This window comes from Eumetopias jubatus, unplaced genomic scaffold (assembly GCF_037043125.1).
Source record: "Eumetopias jubatus isolate StellerSeaLion01/CBP00866 unplaced genomic scaffold, mEumJub1_p1.0 scaffold_4, whole genome shotgun sequence".
Lineage (NCBI taxonomy): Eukaryota > Metazoa > Chordata > Mammalia > Carnivora > Otariidae > Eumetopias > Eumetopias jubatus.
Genome location: NW_028274810.1, coordinates 71810753 through 71829974, shown reverse-complemented (window position 1 = coordinate 71829974; position 19222 = coordinate 71810753). Strand labels below are relative to the sequence as shown.

General features: G+C 51.2%; 2 protein-coding genes across 4 annotated transcripts; one reads left to right on the top strand and one right to left on the bottom strand.

The window, feature by feature from the left end:
* Positions 1-3297: 3297 nt before the first annotated feature.
* Positions 3298-12025, bottom strand: HECTD3 (HECT domain E3 ubiquitin protein ligase 3). 2 transcript variants are annotated; one of them, XM_088022454.1, is made up of 21 exons: positions 11561-12025; positions 11218-11378; positions 10872-10964; positions 10657-10792; positions 10303-10418; positions 10103-10216; positions 9873-9955; positions 9267-9432; positions 8958-9039; positions 8061-8243; positions 7857-7909; positions 7614-7678; positions 7351-7454; positions 6977-7096; positions 6773-6862; positions 5593-5799; positions 5187-5316; positions 5026-5100; positions 4804-4914; positions 4590-4661; positions 3298-4401 (listed from the first exon to the last, which is right to left on the bottom strand). In XM_088022454.1, the coding sequence occupies exons 1-21, from the start codon at positions 11927-11929 to the stop codon at positions 4334-4336; spliced, it is 2598 nt and encodes an 865-aa protein (XP_087878580.1). In that variant the 5' UTR covers positions 11930-12025; the 3' UTR covers positions 3298-4333. The 2 variants fall into 2 exon arrangements, with proteins under 2 accessions (XP_087878580.1, XP_027979135.1); XM_028123334.2 differs by having other exon boundaries at positions 4804-4885.
* UROD (uroporphyrinogen decarboxylase) lies at positions 11875-18175 on the top strand. 2 transcript variants are annotated; one of them, XM_028123335.2, is made up of 11 exons: positions 11875-12042; positions 13227-14003; positions 15125-15237; positions 15564-15643; positions 15720-15782; positions 15997-16194; positions 16317-16478; positions 17068-17205; positions 17368-17468; positions 17550-17616; positions 17932-18175. In XM_028123335.2, exons 2-11 carry the CDS (start codon positions 13921-13923, stop codon positions 18091-18093), a joined length of 1167 nt encoding a protein of 388 aa, XP_027979136.1. In that variant the 5' UTR covers positions 11875-12042; positions 13227-13920; the 3' UTR covers positions 18094-18175. The 2 variants fall into 2 exon arrangements, with proteins under 2 accessions (XP_027979136.1, XP_027979137.1); XM_028123336.2 differs by lacking the exons at positions 11875-12042; positions 13227-14003 and adding an exon at positions 14094-14281.
* Positions 18176-19222: the final 1047 nt, after the last annotated feature.

The window sequence follows — 19222 nt, the reverse complement described above, 5'->3', positions numbered from 1 at the left end:
CCCTCTTCCCCTCCCCCTGCTTGAGCTCTAAATAAATACATAATACATACATACAATCTTAAAAAAAGGAAAAAGAAAAAAGAGGGAAGCATTGTTCAAACTATTTCTGATAAGTTTTTCTGCAAAGAAAACAATTTAATTTTCAATTTCTCTGAATGCTTGAGATTGCAATGTACTAAATAAATATTAGTCTTACCATGTTTTCATTTCCCTGTACATTTATAACTGACAGAAAGTTTCTGATGCTTTGACAAAAAATTTTAAAGGTCACAGAACAATGGTATTTTCTCCCATTGACTATTAAGATTTCTGCTTGGTCTCAACGTGCAGTGTCAGTTTTACATTTTGGCAGTACTGTGAAAAGTGAAGATTTCTTTTTTTTTAATTTAATTTTTTGGGGGATTTTTTTAAAAAAAGATTTTATTTATTTGAGAGAGAGTGAGAGAGAGCACAAGTGGAGGGGAGGGGCACAGGGAGAGGGAGAAGCAGATGCCCCCCCCCCCCATCAGAGCCCGATGCAGGGCTCATGGGATCATGACCTGAGCCGAAAGCAGACTTCACCGACTGAGCCACCCAGGCGCCCCTTTTTGAGGATTTCTTACATATAAAAATTTAGCAGAAAATTATGATAAGTATGTGAAAAGATAGCATTTCAAATCAACAGTAAAAGGGTAGGTGCTTCAGAAAAGGAAGCCGAGGAAGCTTGGCCATGGGCAACAGCTAGTATGTGGAAAAACCAGGATATGAACATGGGTACGCTAACGCTACAGAATGTGCCCTTAACAAGTATACTACGTTGTCTTCTCATGGTATATATCCAATCTTCCACAAGGATTTTGAATTCATAAAAAATTTAAAATTTTGTACATTAGGAAAGAACATACATGAAATTAAATGGCAAAGTACAGACTGGTAAAACCAAATTGCAACACCCGACATGACAAAGGCATTCATCTACAGGATTTTTAGTACCTTAGTTACCAAGACAGCAGGCTTTGGCACTGGCAGACCACCATCCAAACCCTAGCTTCATTATTTACTACTTGTGTGACACTGGGCAAGTTACTTAATTCATTTTTGCTCTAGGTTTCTCATCTGGAAATGGGGACAATAAGAGTATTTACTTCATAGAGTTGTTAAGAAGATAAAATAATAGATGGACAGCAGTTAGCGCAGTGCCCTGCTGTGCTTATTACTTTAGTACTGTGCAGAGATTGTTATAAATCAATAAGAAAAGTGTAATAAAACCAATAAACAAAAACACAAAAAGGGCAGTTCATAAAGAAGAAAAACAGTTGCTCAGTAAATAATCAAAGCGGTGCAAATTAAAATAACAATCACCATTTTTCAGCATATTACCAAAAAATATTTTTAAGTGTTAATGCCCAAGGGTGGTCAGAGTTTAGGAAGTAGACACTAAAGGGAGTAAAATTGATACATGCTGGCAATTTGGCAGTTTGATGGTGAGTTTAGGATGTTATTCTAAGGAAATAATTAAATAGGTATGAAAGGATATATGCATGAGGATGTTTATTGTATTATTCATAGTTTTCAATATAAAAAATTTGTAGACAACCTTAATGTCCGTTTATAGAGGTGGCTTTTTTTTTTAAACTAAGCTCTGTGCCCAACATGGGGCTTGAACTCGTGACCCTGAGATCAAGAGCTGCATTCTCTACAGACTGAGCCAGCCAGGTGCCCCAGCAGAGGGTTTTAAATGAGTAGAAGTGATGAAAACTTCTTAAAATGTAATAAAATGCAGCCAATATAAATAATACAGTGAGTATCTCCCTTGTCCCAGTGACCATCATTTCCTGCTTGGATTATTTCCTGCTTCCAGGCTCCCCTTCTCAACTCATTCTCTACACAGATGCCAAAGGCAAATCTATCATGTCACTCCCTTGCTTGACCCTCATGACTGGTCAGTGTAAAATCCTAAAACAAGCCTCTGAAGCTGGAGTCTCTTCTCTCTTCCCTTTACATTCTGGTAGGACTCAATGTGCTTCTTGGCTGGACTTTGTGCCCAGTTATTCTCCCTGATTCAGCATTCCACTGAGCCCCACTGGTTAGTATCACCCTGCTCTGTCTTCTGATACCTTTCGCTTCTTCTTTGGAGCTCTTACATAAAGGCTATTAAATGTTGTTTATGCAATTATTTGTTTAATATACTGCTTCCTCTCCCATTAGAGTTTAAATTTCAAGAGAGCAAAAATTACCTGTTTAGCCAATATTTTCCCCACTGTACCTAGTATAGTGCCTGACATAGGTGTTGATGCATTTACTGAATGAATGGATGAAAAGCAAGCTACAAAACATGCAGTGTGAGCCCAATTTGGTAAAAGAGGGACCAAAGACTTCAGTGGCCAGTACCAGACACAGAAACAGACTACCTCTAGCAGGTGTATGCTGGCCACGCTCTTCCCTGAGAACAGAAGGGGAATGACATCTCTGAGGGGGCAGGATTCACAAGAGAGAGGGGGAGCTTGCTGGGAAGAACAGAGCTGATGGGAGTGGTGGCTTCTGGGGCTCCTACCCTTCCAGCTCCCTGGGCAAGAAGAGGTTGCTGGAAGAGGAAGGTATATCTCCCATGGACCCCCCCAAGGCACAGGCATTGGGGAGCCACAAGATGAGGGCTGCCTGGGAGGCTCAGCTGGGGTGTCAGACTCAAGAGTTATGGGGAGATAGGGTTACATGCAGCCCCAGGGGGCGGGGCTCAAGGCCAAGGCCTGGCGTTTCCCAGCCAGGGTAGCAGCAGGACTCGCCCTAGAGGGCAGCGTGGAGTAGTGTTGGGAGAATGCCACTTCCCTTGAGACTGTGTTTGACACTGACTTCTTCCGCTGGGGGAGGGGGGGCTGGTCTCTATGTGCAGGAGATCTCTCACCTGGTACTTGGTCTTAAAGACAGCTTCTTAGCTGTGTGGTAACTAGAGGCCGTGTCGGGTGTGGATGGGGAGATATGCCGCTGCCTCTTTTGTCAACAGTTTGACCTGGCTGGTTTATCAGCCATCTCAAGGCTTTGTCTTTTACGATGTCAAGTTCTTCCACCCACCTGGTTCCTGAAGGTGGGCTCCCATCCTCTAAATCACCACACCCATCCCAGAAGATGCCAGGCCAGGCTCTGTGAACCACCTCTCCCCATAGTAGCACCCTTATTTCCCTGCTCAGCTTCAGATTTAATGCCTGTCACTGTGAAGACCCACCACTCCCACTTGACACACAATCTCCCTGGCTTCCAGCCCAGGTCCCTAAAGTCCTAGAAGAACCTTCCCTGCCATTCCCCAGTAGCCCAATAAACACATTCTGAAGGAATGAATACATCCATTTATTAAACTTTCCCATGTGTAAGACCTTCTTTGATGGAGTGTCATGGAGGCCCTTAAGGGAGGGAGGACTAGGGCAGGGACCTGCGTTAAGACTTAGGAGCAGGTTTAAAGTCTAGGCTTTGATTGGGTGAAAGGGAGCTACTGAAGACTTCAGAAAGGACATAACTGGCCTTAACCTTGCACCATCTTGGGGATGACACAGCAGATGGGGAATCAGCCTGGAGGTGATGCATAAGGGTTGAATATGGTGTGATGGTGGTGGTAGTAAAGATTTAATGTTGAGTAGATGTAGGTTCTGAGCCAGGGAAGGTGGTGGCACTTTGTCAGTTAAGACTGGGTTGGAGGAAGGGCAGAGCTCACATTTTGGGTATGGAGGGAGAGGAGGAAAAGATAAGTATGTGAGGGAGAAGGTGCTCAGCTGCTGCTTCATTCTTGGGGCAGGTGACCAAAGAGGATGGCCATTACTCTCTATCTATCCCTGATGCCTTGTCTGGGGAGGAGCCTCCACTACCTTCCAGAGGTTTTAGCTTTGAATCCAGGCTGAAGCCAGAGAAAAACAAGGAGAAAAAAGGAGGAGCCGAAAAAACAAAACAAAACAAAACACCCCCCAAACCCCCCAAAAAACAAAAAGCAACCAAACCCTGAAGTAAAGTCCATGGGGTGGGGAGCTAGAAGGCCCCCTTCAAGTAGCTCAGGCCTGGCAGCTTGTGCTGGGCTTGTGGGAAGATTCCCTCTCACAGAGGCTAAATAACTCGGGAAGCAAGCCCGAGCACGCATAGGGCTTGTGGGTCTGCGGGGCTGGGCCACCAGGGTCAGTCAACCGCCCCCACTCCAACCAGATACAGGGGTGTACTGTCTTTCGGAGAGAGCCAGCTCAGGTCAGGAGCGCGCAGACCCCAACAGGTCCAGGGACTGTGTCTTTACCCTGTGCGCCTCCTAGTGGGACCTGTGCAGGCCCAGTCCCGCTGGCCCGAGGCTGCCCCCTGGCGCCGCCTCACTCTTCCCAAGGGCTCATGTCGGTGTCAATGGCCACGCAGTTGTATGCGGCATAGCGGAGCTTCTCCTCGCACACCTTGGCACTGAGGGAGACAGGGATGTGGTCAGCGCCAGGTGCAGAGGCCTTCCATCACCACCAGGGCCAGTGCACACGGGCTAGGGGCAAGGGGACTCCAGTTCGTGCACTTCAGTACTCGAAGTCCTCCTCCATCCTAGGATGCCGCTCCTTCCCCCACTCCCCACTCTCTAGGCTCCAGCCTAGAAGACCCACCTGGCGTAGTGTGGTAGGAAGAGGGTGCTGGAACAAGTGGAAGACTCTGGCAGTGCGTCTGTGGTTTCGTAGCTGGGGGCATGGACGGGCCACAGATTAGGAAGAATTGTAGGGACAAAGGGTAGGGGTCTGACGTGTGAGTGTGTGGGGAGAAGGCAGAGCCAGCCACAGCCCCTTTGGCAAGCAAGCCCCGCCCGGCTATGGCCCCACTCACCCCAGTTTGTCTGGGTAGATGTAGATCCGTGCTGGTAGCCGGCTGCGGCCAGTGACAAAGCGCAGGAAGCGGCTCCGATCCTCTGGACAGAGAAGGAAATCAGGGTCTGCGCTGACAGGGGGGTGGGTAGGGAGGGTGGGGGGTGTCCACAACTTCTGCCCTGCCTCGGTATCCCACAAGTGGAATCCGAGCCCAGGCATCACTCTCCCCTCTTCCACTCACCGTTGGTGAAGTTGTTCAGTGCTTCCCAGAAATACTGCACCCGAGTGTCTGATGGCTCAAAGTCCTCAAACCGGGCTGGGGATGCGGGCAGATTCATTCTTAGGTCCCAACCTACCTAGTCCTTAAGCCCCCAGCCCTGCACTTCCCTGCCCCACACTCACTGAGCTTGCGCAGAGCGTCCACAGTGACCTCTGGGTCCCCGCACACCTTCTTTTCCAGTTCCTGCCAGGTCAGCAAGTCCAGCACAGCCTGCGGCACCACCTTCAGCAGACCTGCCTGCATGGCTGCCAGCTGGGGAGGGAGGGAAAGGCCTGGCTAGGAAAGGAGTTACAGCTCCCGAGTCAGTGTGTGGTGGGGTACTTGGCCTCCACTCACAGAGATAATGGGGGACATGATCTTTGTTCAGCACTGGGGGCCATCTCTGAACCCCACTGAGAAGTAGGACTGTGGAGCAGAGGAACGGTGGGGCCAGAGTTCTTGTGATCGGGTACTGGTGGCCTATCAGGCTGGGCTCTGCCTATTAGGAGCTGTGCAAAACTCTCTGTTCTGCCAGCCTCTGGGTAGTACCTGCTCCTTGCTCTCTTCGAGCCGGGTCTTCTGCACCAGTTGGATGAAACGGGAACGGTCCTCGTATCCCACCACGATGCCTGCACCCCCAGGGATCAACTCTACTACTTGCTGATCACTCAGTACAGTGGTGAATGTTAGCTCCTTCCCAAATTTGAACTCAAATGTCTCCTTGTCCATGCCTTCCATCACTTCCAAGAGCTTCACCTGGGGGTTGGAGAGAGGCAAGGAGGTTGGCCTTTCATTGTGAAGACTGTCCTTGTTTTCTCTCAAGATGCTGACAGGGAAGTGGGAGAGACAGCTAGACAAGGCAGTCCCCATGTGGGCGATGAGGGCAGTGAGGGGTCGGAACAAGGCCTGTGAGAGCATCAAGACAACACCTTGCCAGCCTTGGCTGCCAGGGAAGGTATCCTGGAAGAAATGGCATCTAAGCTGAGACCCAAATGATGCCTGTGAGTTTGCTGGGCCACAAGGAAGTCAGGACAGAGAACACCTTGAGAACAAGTAGAAAGAGCAAGAGACCTGTGTAATCTGTTTGGCTGGAGCCAAGTGGCCAGAGATACAGAGATCATATAAGGCTTTGTCAGGTTCTGCATTTTACCCTAAGCCCAGGGCAGAGCCACTGAAGGGTTTAAACAAGGGGAAGGAAATGAATTACTCTGGCTGCTGGAGATCACTTGGGTAAGAACGGAGATAGGAACCCCAGCTTTGTAGTCAGTGGTAGTGTCAGAAAGGAAGGTGGCCTGAACCAGGAAGATTGAAGAAGTGGACAGTTTCCAGAGGGAGATGTGACAGAAAGTAGGAGGTGGGGGAGGAGGAGGAGTGAAGGATGGCACTGAGGGCCTTGGCATAGGGGAGGGGTGGGCAGTGGTGCCATTCTGAGACAGCCCTAGAGGGCAGTAGAATGGGGAGGTGATGAAGACTGTGCTGAGCCTGAGGTGCCATCCTGGGGCAGATGTCCAGCAGGCAGATGCATATATGGGTCCAGGCTTAGGAAAGAGGCTGGAGTTAGAGGTAAGGATTTGGGGATCACCAGAATAAAGACAGTAGTTGAAACCACGGGAATAGAAGGAATTGGCAAAGGAGCATGTGTGAGGTTAGAGAAGGTTCAGGACACCCTTGGGGAACAGTGACTTTCAGGGGCTGTGCAGAGGAAATGCCGGGTCCAGGCCCTACTTACGAGCACGGAGTCCACAGCTGGGAAGTCCTTGCTCCAGCTCACCTCCTCACCAGAGAGCTGCTTCCACACGAAACCAGGCAGAGCCAGGACCTATGGGACAAATACTACTGTATTCTCATCTTGGGCTGCCCAGGTTTAGCTGGCCCTTCTTCCTTCTAGGGCCCGGGCTGATCTGATGGAGGTGGAGATTATTAGGCTACTCACCAGGAATTCCTTACCCCGAAGGGCAGCCCCCATCAGCTGTCCGATCCACTCGTATTTGGCAAAGTCTCGGCAGGAGGGGTTGGGCACGTACATGTCCCGCGCCTCACCAGTGCCATTGCCCTGCTCCCAAGACAGAGCTATTAGCATGGCGTGGAATAGACCCTAGTTTGTTGCCCCAGACTCTCCAAAGACTTGCCTGCACACCTTCCACCGGAGGCCCTGAATGATCCCTCTGACTGCTCCTCCTTCCCTGTCTGCCCAGAGGCTGCCCCAGGGAACTTGGTCCCTCCTCTGCCCCCTCTCTAGGTCAGCACCTGGGAGGTTTGCAGAGAAGAGCAGCAGAAACAACTTGAGAAGTAGGGATAGGAGATTACCTGGTTGGCTGTGCGCACAAAGAAGGGCAGAGGCACAGGGGTGTCTGCTGAGCTAGGGCACAACTCTTCTGACATGTCTGCCAGGCTATCCCGAAAACCACCCCCTGAAATGACAGATAGATGCCCTCAGCTGGGGCACTCAAGAGCCCCAGCCCCCATAAAGAGGTAATAAACAGGTCCTCTATCTTGGTTAGCTGTGACCCCAGAAGCCTCTACCACTCTAAATAGGGCAGGACCCTCATTATCCTTCCTCAGGGCCTCACCTTGGTCAATGATGCCTTCTGCAATGAATTTACACTCCCACCACTGGTCATAGCGCATGGGCCACCTGTAAGATGGGGTGGATCTTTGTTACCATGCTGGGTCAGGGTTCAGGACATTTCACCAGCCCAGACCCCAGCCAGGAGTAGGGGCCACAGGGGTAATGGTGAGGGGTTCCAGAGGCAGTGTGCGGGGATGTATAGTTTACGTGGGCCCAGCACAAGTCCCTCACCCTCATGCCATACCTGTAGTCCAAAGGCTTTTCATACTTGTCGGAGGGCTTGAGGCCTTCATAAACCTGGGGGCAGGGGAAATGGAAGGGAGTTGTAGGAAAGTCTGTGTCAAGATCTTGCCCCACTGTGGCCCAAAGACCTTACTTAGGTCCCTCATGGCCCAGTCCCCAGACCCTTTACTGATTCTCCCTTCGATCGACCCCAGGTGGTCCAGACCTGGGTGAAGACTGCATTCTTGCAGGCAGGGTCCCTTAAGGGGCAGGCACGATGCTCCATGGCGAGGCGCCGGTTGATGTACAGGCGTGGCATGAAGCTGGGCTTGCTGCTCTCGGAGTCACGCAGGCACTGGGCCACCAGGCCTGGCCTCTGGCGTGACAGCAGCAGGAACTGCTTCACTTGCTGGTGAAGAGAGGCGGACAGAGCAAGACTGGCAGGCAGTCAGTGTCTGTCCAGGCTCTGGAACCTTCCTCTATGCCTGGACCCAATTCCATAATTCCAGCCCATGCCTAGCCCATCCCCCCCACCGCACTCCCCCTTCCTTGTTTCCAGTTTCTTCCTTAGTCCAACCACCAGGGGGAGCTTTCTGAAACAAAAAAATTAAACTTTGTCATTACCTACTTAAAACCTTTCCGATGGCTCCAGTGACCTAGGACTGACCTCCTTCACAGTGATAGTGTGCTAGGTCAGACCTAGGACTGACCTCCTCCACTGACCTCCTTCACAGCCTGGCTCATGGTGCCCTCTGCTATCAGGGCCCACTGTTTGCCTACCCAGCCTCATCCCCAAGTCATACACACACCTACCTGCGTGCTGCTCTCCGGTTATCCTCAGCAGCTAACAACTCCCAGCAAGTACCTTTCTCGCAGCGTCCCCTGTCTACGCTGATACTTCTCCTCCCCCAGCTCTTATATATTTCACATACTATCTGGGAGAATGGCATCCCAAACACTACATTTTAACTATTTGTGTCTGGCTTTCTTCCTACGTTCCTAGAGCCCAGCAAAGGTCCAGGCCTAGAGTAGGTTTTAAGAACTATGTAGAAAAGAGAACACTTGCATGAGCAGAAGGAGGAGCCCACTGCTGACACCAATACTGGGGGGGTGGCAAGCTCACCTTAATCTCACTGAAGGTGCCCAGTGTGTGGTCCCAGGCAGGTACCAGGTGGTGCAGGACACTGTCTAGGATCTTTATGAATCTGGGGTGAGTGGGTAAAGATAATGCAACTAAAGAGGGTGGAATGGATTTAAGACCCCCTCACTCCCCAACACACGAGGACGGGAGAAGGCAGGACCCAGGATCTGCTCTGACACTCTTGAAGTGGAACAGCTTACAGTATAGGGCCTGGGGAACCTCCTTCATACGGATAAAGAGGGTTCAGGATTGGGAGAAGGAAGGGCTGGGCAGGCACAGGACCACAGCCACCTCTGCAGGAGAACAGCTCTGCGGTACAGGACTTCAGGGTCAGTGCCTTCCAGACGTGGATATCGCACCAGACTGGTCGGCTGGAACAGGTCTGCATTCAACCCTAGTTCCCGCTGTCTAGATGACTTGATCTTGATCCCTCGAAGACGCACATCAATCCCATCATCTGGGGGAAGAAGTCAGAGAGAGGTTACTTAGGGTACTAGCTGCCTCCTCGGCCCTCAGACCTGAGAATGGCTCCTGAATGCTCAGGCTTTTGTTACCTTTAGCCCCTAGAAACCTGGGACCTTTGAGATGCCCTTCTACTCATCTGACTCTGATTATCATATTCTTTGCCGGTTCCTCCATCCATCCCTCTAATATTGGAATGCCTGAGGATCCCAACTCATTTCCTCTTCAGATGAGCCCAACCACTTCTACGGCTTTAAGGCAGGCCTATACCTGGTGCCTCCTACCTGGCTCAGGTCCAAAGCTTCACATCTTGGACTTAGTTCAGCTATCACCCGCATCCCAACTCCAAGCCCATTTCTTCTCCATACTCACTACCAGCTAGCCACTATCTATACACTGGGATTCCCTTTCCCCCCTTATCGCCCGAAGCCCTACCTCGGCACTCGACGATGCGGATCTCAATGACTGGAAGGTGAACGGTCATGTCCTCCAGGACACATACATCCCCGATCAGGGTCCTGAGGAGATGGATGTGAGGCACTTTGAATATCCCTTGCCTTCAGGGATTGCTGGGCTCTCACCTGACCTTATACTTCCAAGTGGGGCCAGGCCCCATTGCTAGGATCATGCCTCATTTCCCCTCCCAGACCAGCTTGTTAACTCACTCATCAATGCTCACGTCACTCAGCTTCTTCAGGTTGTCTCCTTCGCCTCCATAGATCACTACTCGCTTTGGCATAAAGTTGTCATCTGTGGTATCCACTGTGAGTAGCAGCTTCCTGGGTGGTCAGAGTATGCACACGGATCTCTGTACACTTACAAGCATGGGGCCCACCCACTCTGTCCTACCTCAGAGCCCACTCACTTGACAATGGTGCCCTTTTTCATGGTAAGCCGTACCCAGTGCTGGCACTGGGACCCATCACTCTCCCAGTAGGTGTCTGCATTGCTGTCTGTCAGGCAGGACACATTGAACTCCTCCTGGGGAGGGGCAGAGAGGTGGAGATAGTGTTTACCTCACTCCCTGCACACGGAGCTGGGTTAAAAGCACAGCTGGCATGGGGGAAGTGTCTAGGGATTCCTACAGGACTTCCAAAATGGGGTGCTGGACTGAGTCTGGCCTGTGGGGATTTAGGCTTGGCCCTGGCCTAAAGGTGAGGGTTCTGGATCTAGCAAGAAGTGACATCTTGCTTGGGGTGGGAGGAGTCCCAGCACCCACCGTGTAGGAGGAAACGTCTATGCTCTCCACATACTGCTTCACGCTACCCAGGTTCTCATCCTCCTTGCCCAGGTGGTCGTACAAGAAGTGGATCAGGTCCTCGTCGCACTCGTAGGTCCACGTCGGGGGCACATAGCTACGCAACCCCAAGTCCCTAATTAGGTCAGGCCCAGACCTGGAGATTCTTTCTCCCTATCCCACCCCAGCTCACTCACAGTAATCTTTGTACAGCTTCCGTGTATGCCTCGGCTGGCTGGGGCCTTGATCCAAGGCGATGAGAGTATGTCAAGTCCACCACCTGTTCCCATCTGTGGGCACAGAGTAGGGGATGGGGAGACATCAGTGGGTAGCGGGACACCCCCAGAGAGCTTTATCCAGAGCTCAATCTCCACCAGACTGTGCCTCCAGAAGCTCCACCCCAGCCCCATTCAGGTCCCGCCCCTTCCTGCCTTTAACCCTGCCTTCTCTCCATATCCCACCTCCCGGCCTGTGCCCGCCTAGTTTCCAACCCTTCCGGGCCAAACCAACCGGCAGCAAGCCTCGCCCCTTCAATTGCAGGACCTGAGCACCGGTCGGTAGTCCACGCCGAAGAGCTGCTGCTGCCGCTGGAGGTGGTCTGGAGTGTCGATGGGTACGAGGCGGGCCCCGCCCTCCGCCGGTCGGCACACCAGCAGCCAGCCTTCGTTGAGCCCGCAGTCGCCCAGGTGTTCTGCCAGCTGCTCCTGCCGAGACGCGCAAGGCGGGCACCGCCGTCAGGGAACTGCCCAGCTGCCCGCCCTGCCCGGCCCAAGGCAAAGGACACGGAACTCAATGCTAGCTCAAGATTGGGGATGGGAAGGGAACAGCCTGGGGCTTCCCTGGCGCCGGGAGTCTTCTGCGGGGCCCAGGGCAGGCCAGGGAGTACCTTGGTTAGCTTCACCCAGAGCCCGTGGCCGTTGCACAGCTCCTCGCCGGTAGTACGCACGCAGGCGCCGCGCCGAAGCTCAATGCTATCCCGGGCAGCGCGGAGGGGCCCGGAGCCGGTACCAGGCGCGGAGCCCGCGGCTCCCACACGCAGCCCCAGGCCCTCCGCCTCCCACACCGGCAGCAACACGCGCGACGGACCCGCCGGGTCCTTGTAAAGCTTGTAGAGCACCTCGCGTGGCACGAAGGCCAGCGCCGCCGGCAGCGGCCGTCCGGCGCGGAGGCTCTGCGCTGCCTCTGCCAGGAAGCGCACGCGGCCCAGCAACTGCCGCGGGGACTCTAGAGCCGCGCCCGGCCCTGGGCCTGCCATGGTGAAGTGGCAAAGGAAAGCCCAGGGGCGGCGGTTTGGCTCCGGGAGCCGCCGCCGCGAAGACTGACCAAGCTTCCCACCACGCTCTGCCCCGCCTTCGGCCAGCCTTCGCCGTAAGTTCTGGACTAAGGGCACCCCGCGCGCCCGCCGTATTACCCTGTGTACTCGGATACTTCAACTTATTACAAACCAATGTGCCTCGCGCTGAGCCAACCAGAGCCAAGTTCAGTTGTCTTTACCTGATCCATCTCTCCCTGTCCATCCTCATTGCTGCCACCATTTTATACCCTCATTGAACCACCATTCTATCTAGCCTGGATCATTGCAACAGACATTTTTCTGGTTCTCTGGCCTGTTTTTTGCCTTCCCACCCCCACGAGTCATACTCCAACCAGAAGAATCTTTAAAAATCTAATAGACATCCTCTCAGCTCCTCATCCTAGGGGCAGTGTTGCTAAAATGTTTGGGGGGAGAATAATCCCCTCCTCAGCCCTACCACTGACAGGAATCTTGAGTCATTCGGGGTTAATCCTGGTGGTTACTCCTAATTCTAGGACACTGGTGGTCATTATCCAGTTTCTCCCAGTAATTCTGAACCATATGAGAGGAAAGGTCCAATGTGGGAAGAAAGGTCCAAGGTGGCTGGCTAGGATGGAGGCAAAAAAATGGACAGGAGCTGTTAGTGAAGTATAATCATGGAGGAAAAGGAAATTTTGTCTCCCGCCCTCCCCTGCAAACAACTTTAAAAAAGTTTTATTGATACATAATTCATATTCCATCTAAGTCACCCATTTAAAGTGTACAATGGTTTTTGATATATTTTTAAAAATTGGGGTAAAATAAGTGTAAATTTGTTGTTAACCATTTTAAGAGTACAATTACCTATTCCCAAAACTTTGCATCATTCCAAGCAGAAAGGCTTTCTCTTTAAGCAATAACTCCTCATGGCCTGCTCTGTAAACTCTAATCTACTTTCTGCTTCTATGAATTAGCCTATTCTAGATATTTCATAAATGGAACCATATAATATTTGTCCTTTTGGGTCTGTCTTATTTAACTTAGAATAATATTACAACCGTACTATAGCATGAATAGAACTTAATTTTTTTTTTACAGGTCAACTAATATTCCATTTTATGTACATACTACATGTTGTTTATCCATTCATCTGTTGATGGACACTTGGATGGAAACTTTGTTTTGGGATATAGTTTTCAAATAATCAAAATTATCAAGAAAGAAAGAATATATGATCCCATGTAATTGTTACAGTTTTCCTTTTTTTTTTTCTCCCTAGGAAGTTGGGAACATAGTGACCTCTTCCCTTCTCTCCAACCTATCTGTATGCTACCATGCTACTACAGAATAAAGTGGACAAATGAATCTCACAAGAGCCCGCATGACCTGTACCCTGAAGACATCTCTAGCCTCTTTAATTCCACCAGATTGGTCTTCTGGTTCCCATAATAGCCATTTGTTCTTTTGCATCTTCTCTTTGCACATGCTGTTCCCTCTGCTTGGAACACCCCCACAGCTTTCCCCAGTTAAGGAAGGAGCCTTGCTAGCTGCTTCTAGCCTTTTCCTCTTAAAACATTATGATTGCTGATCCACTAGTCTGTAGCTCCTTAAAGGGCTGTCTTGATGACCGCTGTAACTTCTGCACCTACTACGGTGCCCGCCTCTTAATAGATAATATATATTTTTTAAAGATTTATTCTAAAGAGAAAGGGGTGCCTGCACACACATGAGTGGGGGTACCGGCAGAGGGAGAGAATCCCAAGCGGACTCCCAGAGGAGTGTGGAGTCCCACTGAAGACTCAGTCTCAGGACCCAAGAGATCATGACCTGAGCCGAAATCGCAAGTCCCACACTTAACCGATTGAGCCACCCAGGTGCCCCAGTATTATAAATATTAAATTATTTCATTTCCCTGTACAGTTAGGTTCTTTAATCCACTCTGCCTGGTCGCTAGGCATAAGATTCTTAGAATCATGGAGCAGGGGAGTAAAATGAGCCTCGGCCGAAACTTCCGGATTTCCAGGCTATCAGAGGAGAGGAAATTCCTGATGCCACGGTAAGGTAGTTATTTGCGGAGTTCTTGGCGGGCGGGGCGTTTGTTGCTGCGACGCTACAGCGGACTTTACGGTGGAGGGAGGGTGGGGTCCTCCAGGCAGCAGCCGGGGCAGCCCCGGAGCTAAAGGCCGGTGTCTGATCATGTGACTTTCAACATGGCGGCGGCCTTGGCTCATTCCAGGAAAGGGTGGAGCCTGATCTCACAGGCTCCGGTTGACGTTAAAGTGGGGACTGTGCTCGCAGTTACCGAAGGCTTATCATGGAGGCAAACGGGTTGGGGTGAGTTCTCTGCACCACGCGGTATGGCCTGCGTAGCTTCTGACCTGAGTCTTCCATCTCAGGAATCTGTCCCTATACCTCTCTTTCCCCACTTTGGAGAGCTCCCAACCCGACTCCTGTCGCTGGAGTCCCTAATCCTCCACCCATGGATTCCAGAGACTTTCATTTAGGGGATGCCTCCAGGATTTTCTAATCCTCAATTAGGATCCGTATTTTGGGACCGTCTTCTCTGTTTTCTCATTCACTGTCCCCTAGCCTGGGGATCTACCAGCTTCCGAACCAGCCAATTGGTGGCCCTGTTCCCGAGATTTTCTGGTCCAAAGACCCCGATCAGTTCTTACTGGGCTTTCATTCCGCCCTTCCCCCAGTTTCTCCAGTGGCTTTGAGCTTGGGGGAAGTTGGGGCTGTGTGGAAGATATAGGCCCCAGCGCGGGCCCTTCTAGTCTTGTGCACCATCTGATAGGCAAAGAAGAGGTGGAACGGGCGGGGAGCCACAGCTTAGGAACTAGCTGGAGAAGGCAGATAGTGGTGTTGGAATGAATCCGCCTTAAGAACCCAGGCCATGGGGCGCCTGGGTGGCCCAGTCGTTAAGCGTCTGCCTTCGGCTCAGGTCATGATCCCAGGCTCCTTGGGATCAAGCCCCGCATCGGGCTCCCTGCTCGGCGGGAAGCCTGCTTCTCCCTCTCCCACTCCCCCTGCTTGTGTTCCCTCTCTCACTGTGTCTCTCTCTGTCAAATAAATAAATAAAATCTTTAAAAAAAACCAAAAAACAAAAAAACCCAGACCTTCCCCCAACCCCTGGCCTAGCTTACTGACACCTACCCCCCCCTTCCTGATCTCCAGATCCCAGGGTTTTCCAGAGCTGAAGAATGACACGTTCCTGCGAGCAGCCTGGGGAGAAGACACAGACTACACTCCCGTTTGGTGCATGCGGCAGGCAGGCCGCTACTTACCAGGTCAGGGTCAGGGCCCCTGATCTAAGTGAAACTCTGGAGGGTGAAAAGATTTTGAGGGGTAGGGGAGGGATCCAGAGGTTCCCTAAGGTTGAGAGCCCTGGGGCGCCTGGGTGACTGTTTTTAAGAATCTGCCTTCAGCTCAGGTCATGGTCCCAGGGTCCTGGGATCAAGCCCCGCATTGGGCTCCCTGCTCAGTGGGGAGCCTGCTTCTCCTTCTCCTACTCCCCCTGCTTGTGTTCCCTCTCTTGCTGTCTCTCTGTCAAATAAATAAAATCTTAAAAAAAAAAAAAAAAGGTTGAGCCTTGCTTTTCTTCTTTTGTCTGCAGAGTTTAGGGAAACTCGGGCTGCTCAGGACTTTTTCAGCACCTGTCGCTCCCCGGAGGCCTGCTGTGAATTGACTTTGCAGGTGAGGCCTTCACAAAAAAGGGAGGGACTTATGCCCTCAGCTTGCCTACTAGTAACCTGTCTTCTATTCCCTACAGCCACTGCGTCGCTTCCCTCTGGATGCTGCCATCATCTTCTCTGACATCCTTGTTGTACCCCAGGTACCCGCTCAAACCTGATGGGTAAGAAAGGGTAAAGCTAATCAAGGCTCAAGATAAGTCCTTATCCTCACTGGACAGAGGAAAAAACTTGGGCTGAAAGAGATGGAGTTTGGCCAAGTTTCATTCTCCTTTTCCTCCTTCTTGGCGTGGGCTAAACAGAGCCTTTCCTCCTAGAGTTACAGGTTGGGAATCCAGATATTTTCTTCCCCTCCAGGCACTGGGTATGGAGGTGACTATGGTGCCTGGCAAAGGGCCTAGCTTCCCAGAGCCATTAAGAGAAGAGCGGGACTTAGAACGTCTCCGGGATCCAGCATCAGTGACCTCCGAGCTGGGCTATGTGTTCCAGGCCATCACCCTCACCCGACAACGGCTGGCTGGGCGTGTGCCGCTGATTGGCTTTGCTGGTGCCCCGGTAATGTGGAACAGGGCAGGGATTTGGGCATGGGGAAATCACTCTGGCAGGGTCTGGTGTAGACAAGGGAAGTATCAGTCTGGCTTCTACACCTGTGACATTCTCTTTGTATCCTTTTGCAGTGGACTCTGATGACATACATGATTGAGGGTGGCAGCTCAAGCACCATGGCTCAGGCCAAGCGTTGGCTTTACCAGAAACCACAGGCTAGTCACCAGCTGCTTCGCATCCTCACTGATGCTTTGGTCCCATATCTGGTGGGACAAGTGGCCGCTGGTGCCCAGGTGGGTCCTGAGAGAGAGAGAAAGGCTGGGGTCTAGAAGAATGAGAAGCAGTAGAGTTCCTTACACCTGGGAGGGTAGGTAGGTGTCTTAATGCCAGGCAGGAAAGAAGCTTGGCCTACAATGATCTGACTGGAGCACCTAGGTCCACCTTGTCATTGACATTGGCAATGCTATGTGTTCAAAGACCAAAGCTAGCACTGGAATGTGGAGAAGGCAAAACTTTTTTTTTTTTTTAAAGATTTATTTATTTATTTGAGGGAGAGAGAATGTGAGAGAGAGCACATGAGAGGGGGGAGGGGCAGAGGGAGAAGCAGACTTCCTGATGAGCAGGGAGCCCGATGCGGGACTGGATCCCGGGACTCCAGGATCATGACCTGAGCCGAAGGCAGTCGCTTAACCAACTGAGCCACCCAGGCGCCCAAGGCAAAACTTTTTGAATGGAACTGGATTTACAGGCTTAAGCAGTATGAGGGTCCAAAGTCACTATGGAAAAATTGAGATACATTGTGTGTGGGGCCTGAGATACTTAGTGTGTTATGTATTTCTCTTCACCAATCCACCCCCCCACCCCCACCCCCGCCAACTGTAGGCATTGCAGCTCTTTGAGTCCCATGCAGGGCATCTTGGCCCACAGCTCTTCAGTCAGTTTGCGCTGCCCTACATCCGTGATGTGTCCAAGCGGGTGAAGGCCAGGCTGCAGCAGGCAGGCCTGGCACCAGTGCCCATGGTAAGGATGGGGATGGAATAAGTGAAGGTGGGCCTGTGGAACTTTTGGGTATGTCCTGTATGGACTGAAGTGACCACTGGAGGGCAGCAGAGGTGCAGCCAAGATAAGTTATTGGGCATAGGAAGGCCCTTTGTAGCCTCAGAGATCTGTCCTTTCCCTCAGATCATCTTTGCTAAAGATGGACATTTTGCCCTGGAAGAGCTGGCCCAAGCTGGCTACGAGGTGGTTGGGCTCGACTGGACAGTGGCCCCAGAGAAAGCCCGGTGAGTGATAAAGGGTGAGGTGGAGAGGGTGCAGCTGCCATATGTGCAGTCACCAGAACATGGCGCTGACTTTACTTTCAGGGAACGTGTGGGGAAGACGGTGACCCTGCAGGGCAACCTGGACCCCTGTGCCCTGTATGCATCTGAGGTAACCAGGGTCCCTATGTGTGTGTGTGAGTCTGTATACTCCCATGGTTGTGGATATGGTTGTATTAATGTGTGTGTGTCTTTATTTTATGTTTGTCCCTCTATACATATCATGTGAGCTCTAGGAAAGCAGGAGTTTCTTTTTATAGTTGTCTGGCTCATACTAAGCATCCAGTAACCTTTTTTGAGTTAATGACTGCATGACTCCGTAACACTGAGTAGGAACATACCTACATGTTGTATGTGTCACGATTATGTGTAGGGAGTACAGGGGCTTGCTGGCCCCATTGTAGCCAGTGCCCTTTTGGTCCTCCAGGAGGAGATCGGACAGCTGGTGCAGCAGATGCTGGATGACTTTGGGCCACAGCGCTACATTGCCAACCTGGGCCATGGACTTTACCCTGACATGGACCCAGAACACGTCGGGGCCTTTGTGGATGCTGTGCATAGACACTCACGTCTGCTTCGACAGAACTGAGCATACACTTTTCCCTCAACTACCACTAACAAAGATGATTGATTGTTTCCAGGAGAATAAAAGTTGCAGAGTTGGAATCTAACATATGGTTTCATTTGTGGAAGATCTTTGCCCTTATCCTCAGTTCCTTCTTAGCCTCTGCTTCTCTGGGGCCCCTTTCTGTATCTTCTCCTCCAACTCATAGGAGCTCAGATATCAGTGAATATGTACTGTAGGACTCAATGTCAGGGCCCTCACTACCATCTTGCTCTCAGCTCTCCGAACCTGAGGGCTACATGGGGTTGGGTAAAGCTTCCTAGCGCTGAAGCTGTGACATTTGCAGAGAAACGGGGTCCCCACAGCATAGAAGGCCAAATTGACAGAGCTTTGTGTCTGGGGATGGAGGGGAGTATAGATCAGAGAGGGGCACAGAAATTTCTAGAATATTCTAGAGAGGCCTGTTGGGGAAGATGGAATCTAGGTGAGCAGGGAGAAGCTGAGAGGACTTTAGCTTTGACACCAAAAGATGGGGGAGGGCTAGGATGCTTTCGAGTAGAGACTTAGACTTGCATCTTTGAGGCCAGAAGGCCTCTGAAGCCAAAAGGTGCTATGGTACACAGGGTTGCTCTGCATTCTTTTCTGAGCATACCCTCTAATTTTCTCAGGACTTTGGTGTTTCTGCCCATCATGGTGGTACCTACCTCCTGGGACAAGGTCTGAGGTGCCTGTGAGCTCTGGAGAGGGGTGTGGTGTGGCAGGAAATTCTTCATTTGTCATTCTACATCTCCTTAGACCACTAGGGACCCACTGCACTAGAGGCCCAACCAGTTCCCTGTCCCAGTCTGGGGCAATGTTTAGAAGAGAAGGGCCCCATTTATTGAGAGAACACAATTCTGATTTTAGAAAAATGCTATTTTCTGTGATCCATGATTTATTCATAGAAAAGCACTGTGAGTTCACACACTTGCTAAAAAACGCAATCGTGATACAGAAATGGGAGTGGCTGCTGTTTTTTTTTTTTAAACCAACCTATTGGGCTGAGAGATTGTAGGGGCCCATGGCTGGATGGTAAGACTTAAGTAGCCACAAACAGCAAAAACGACTTACTGGTTAGTGTGGAGGGAAAAAAAAGTGACAGTTTGTCAAAGAA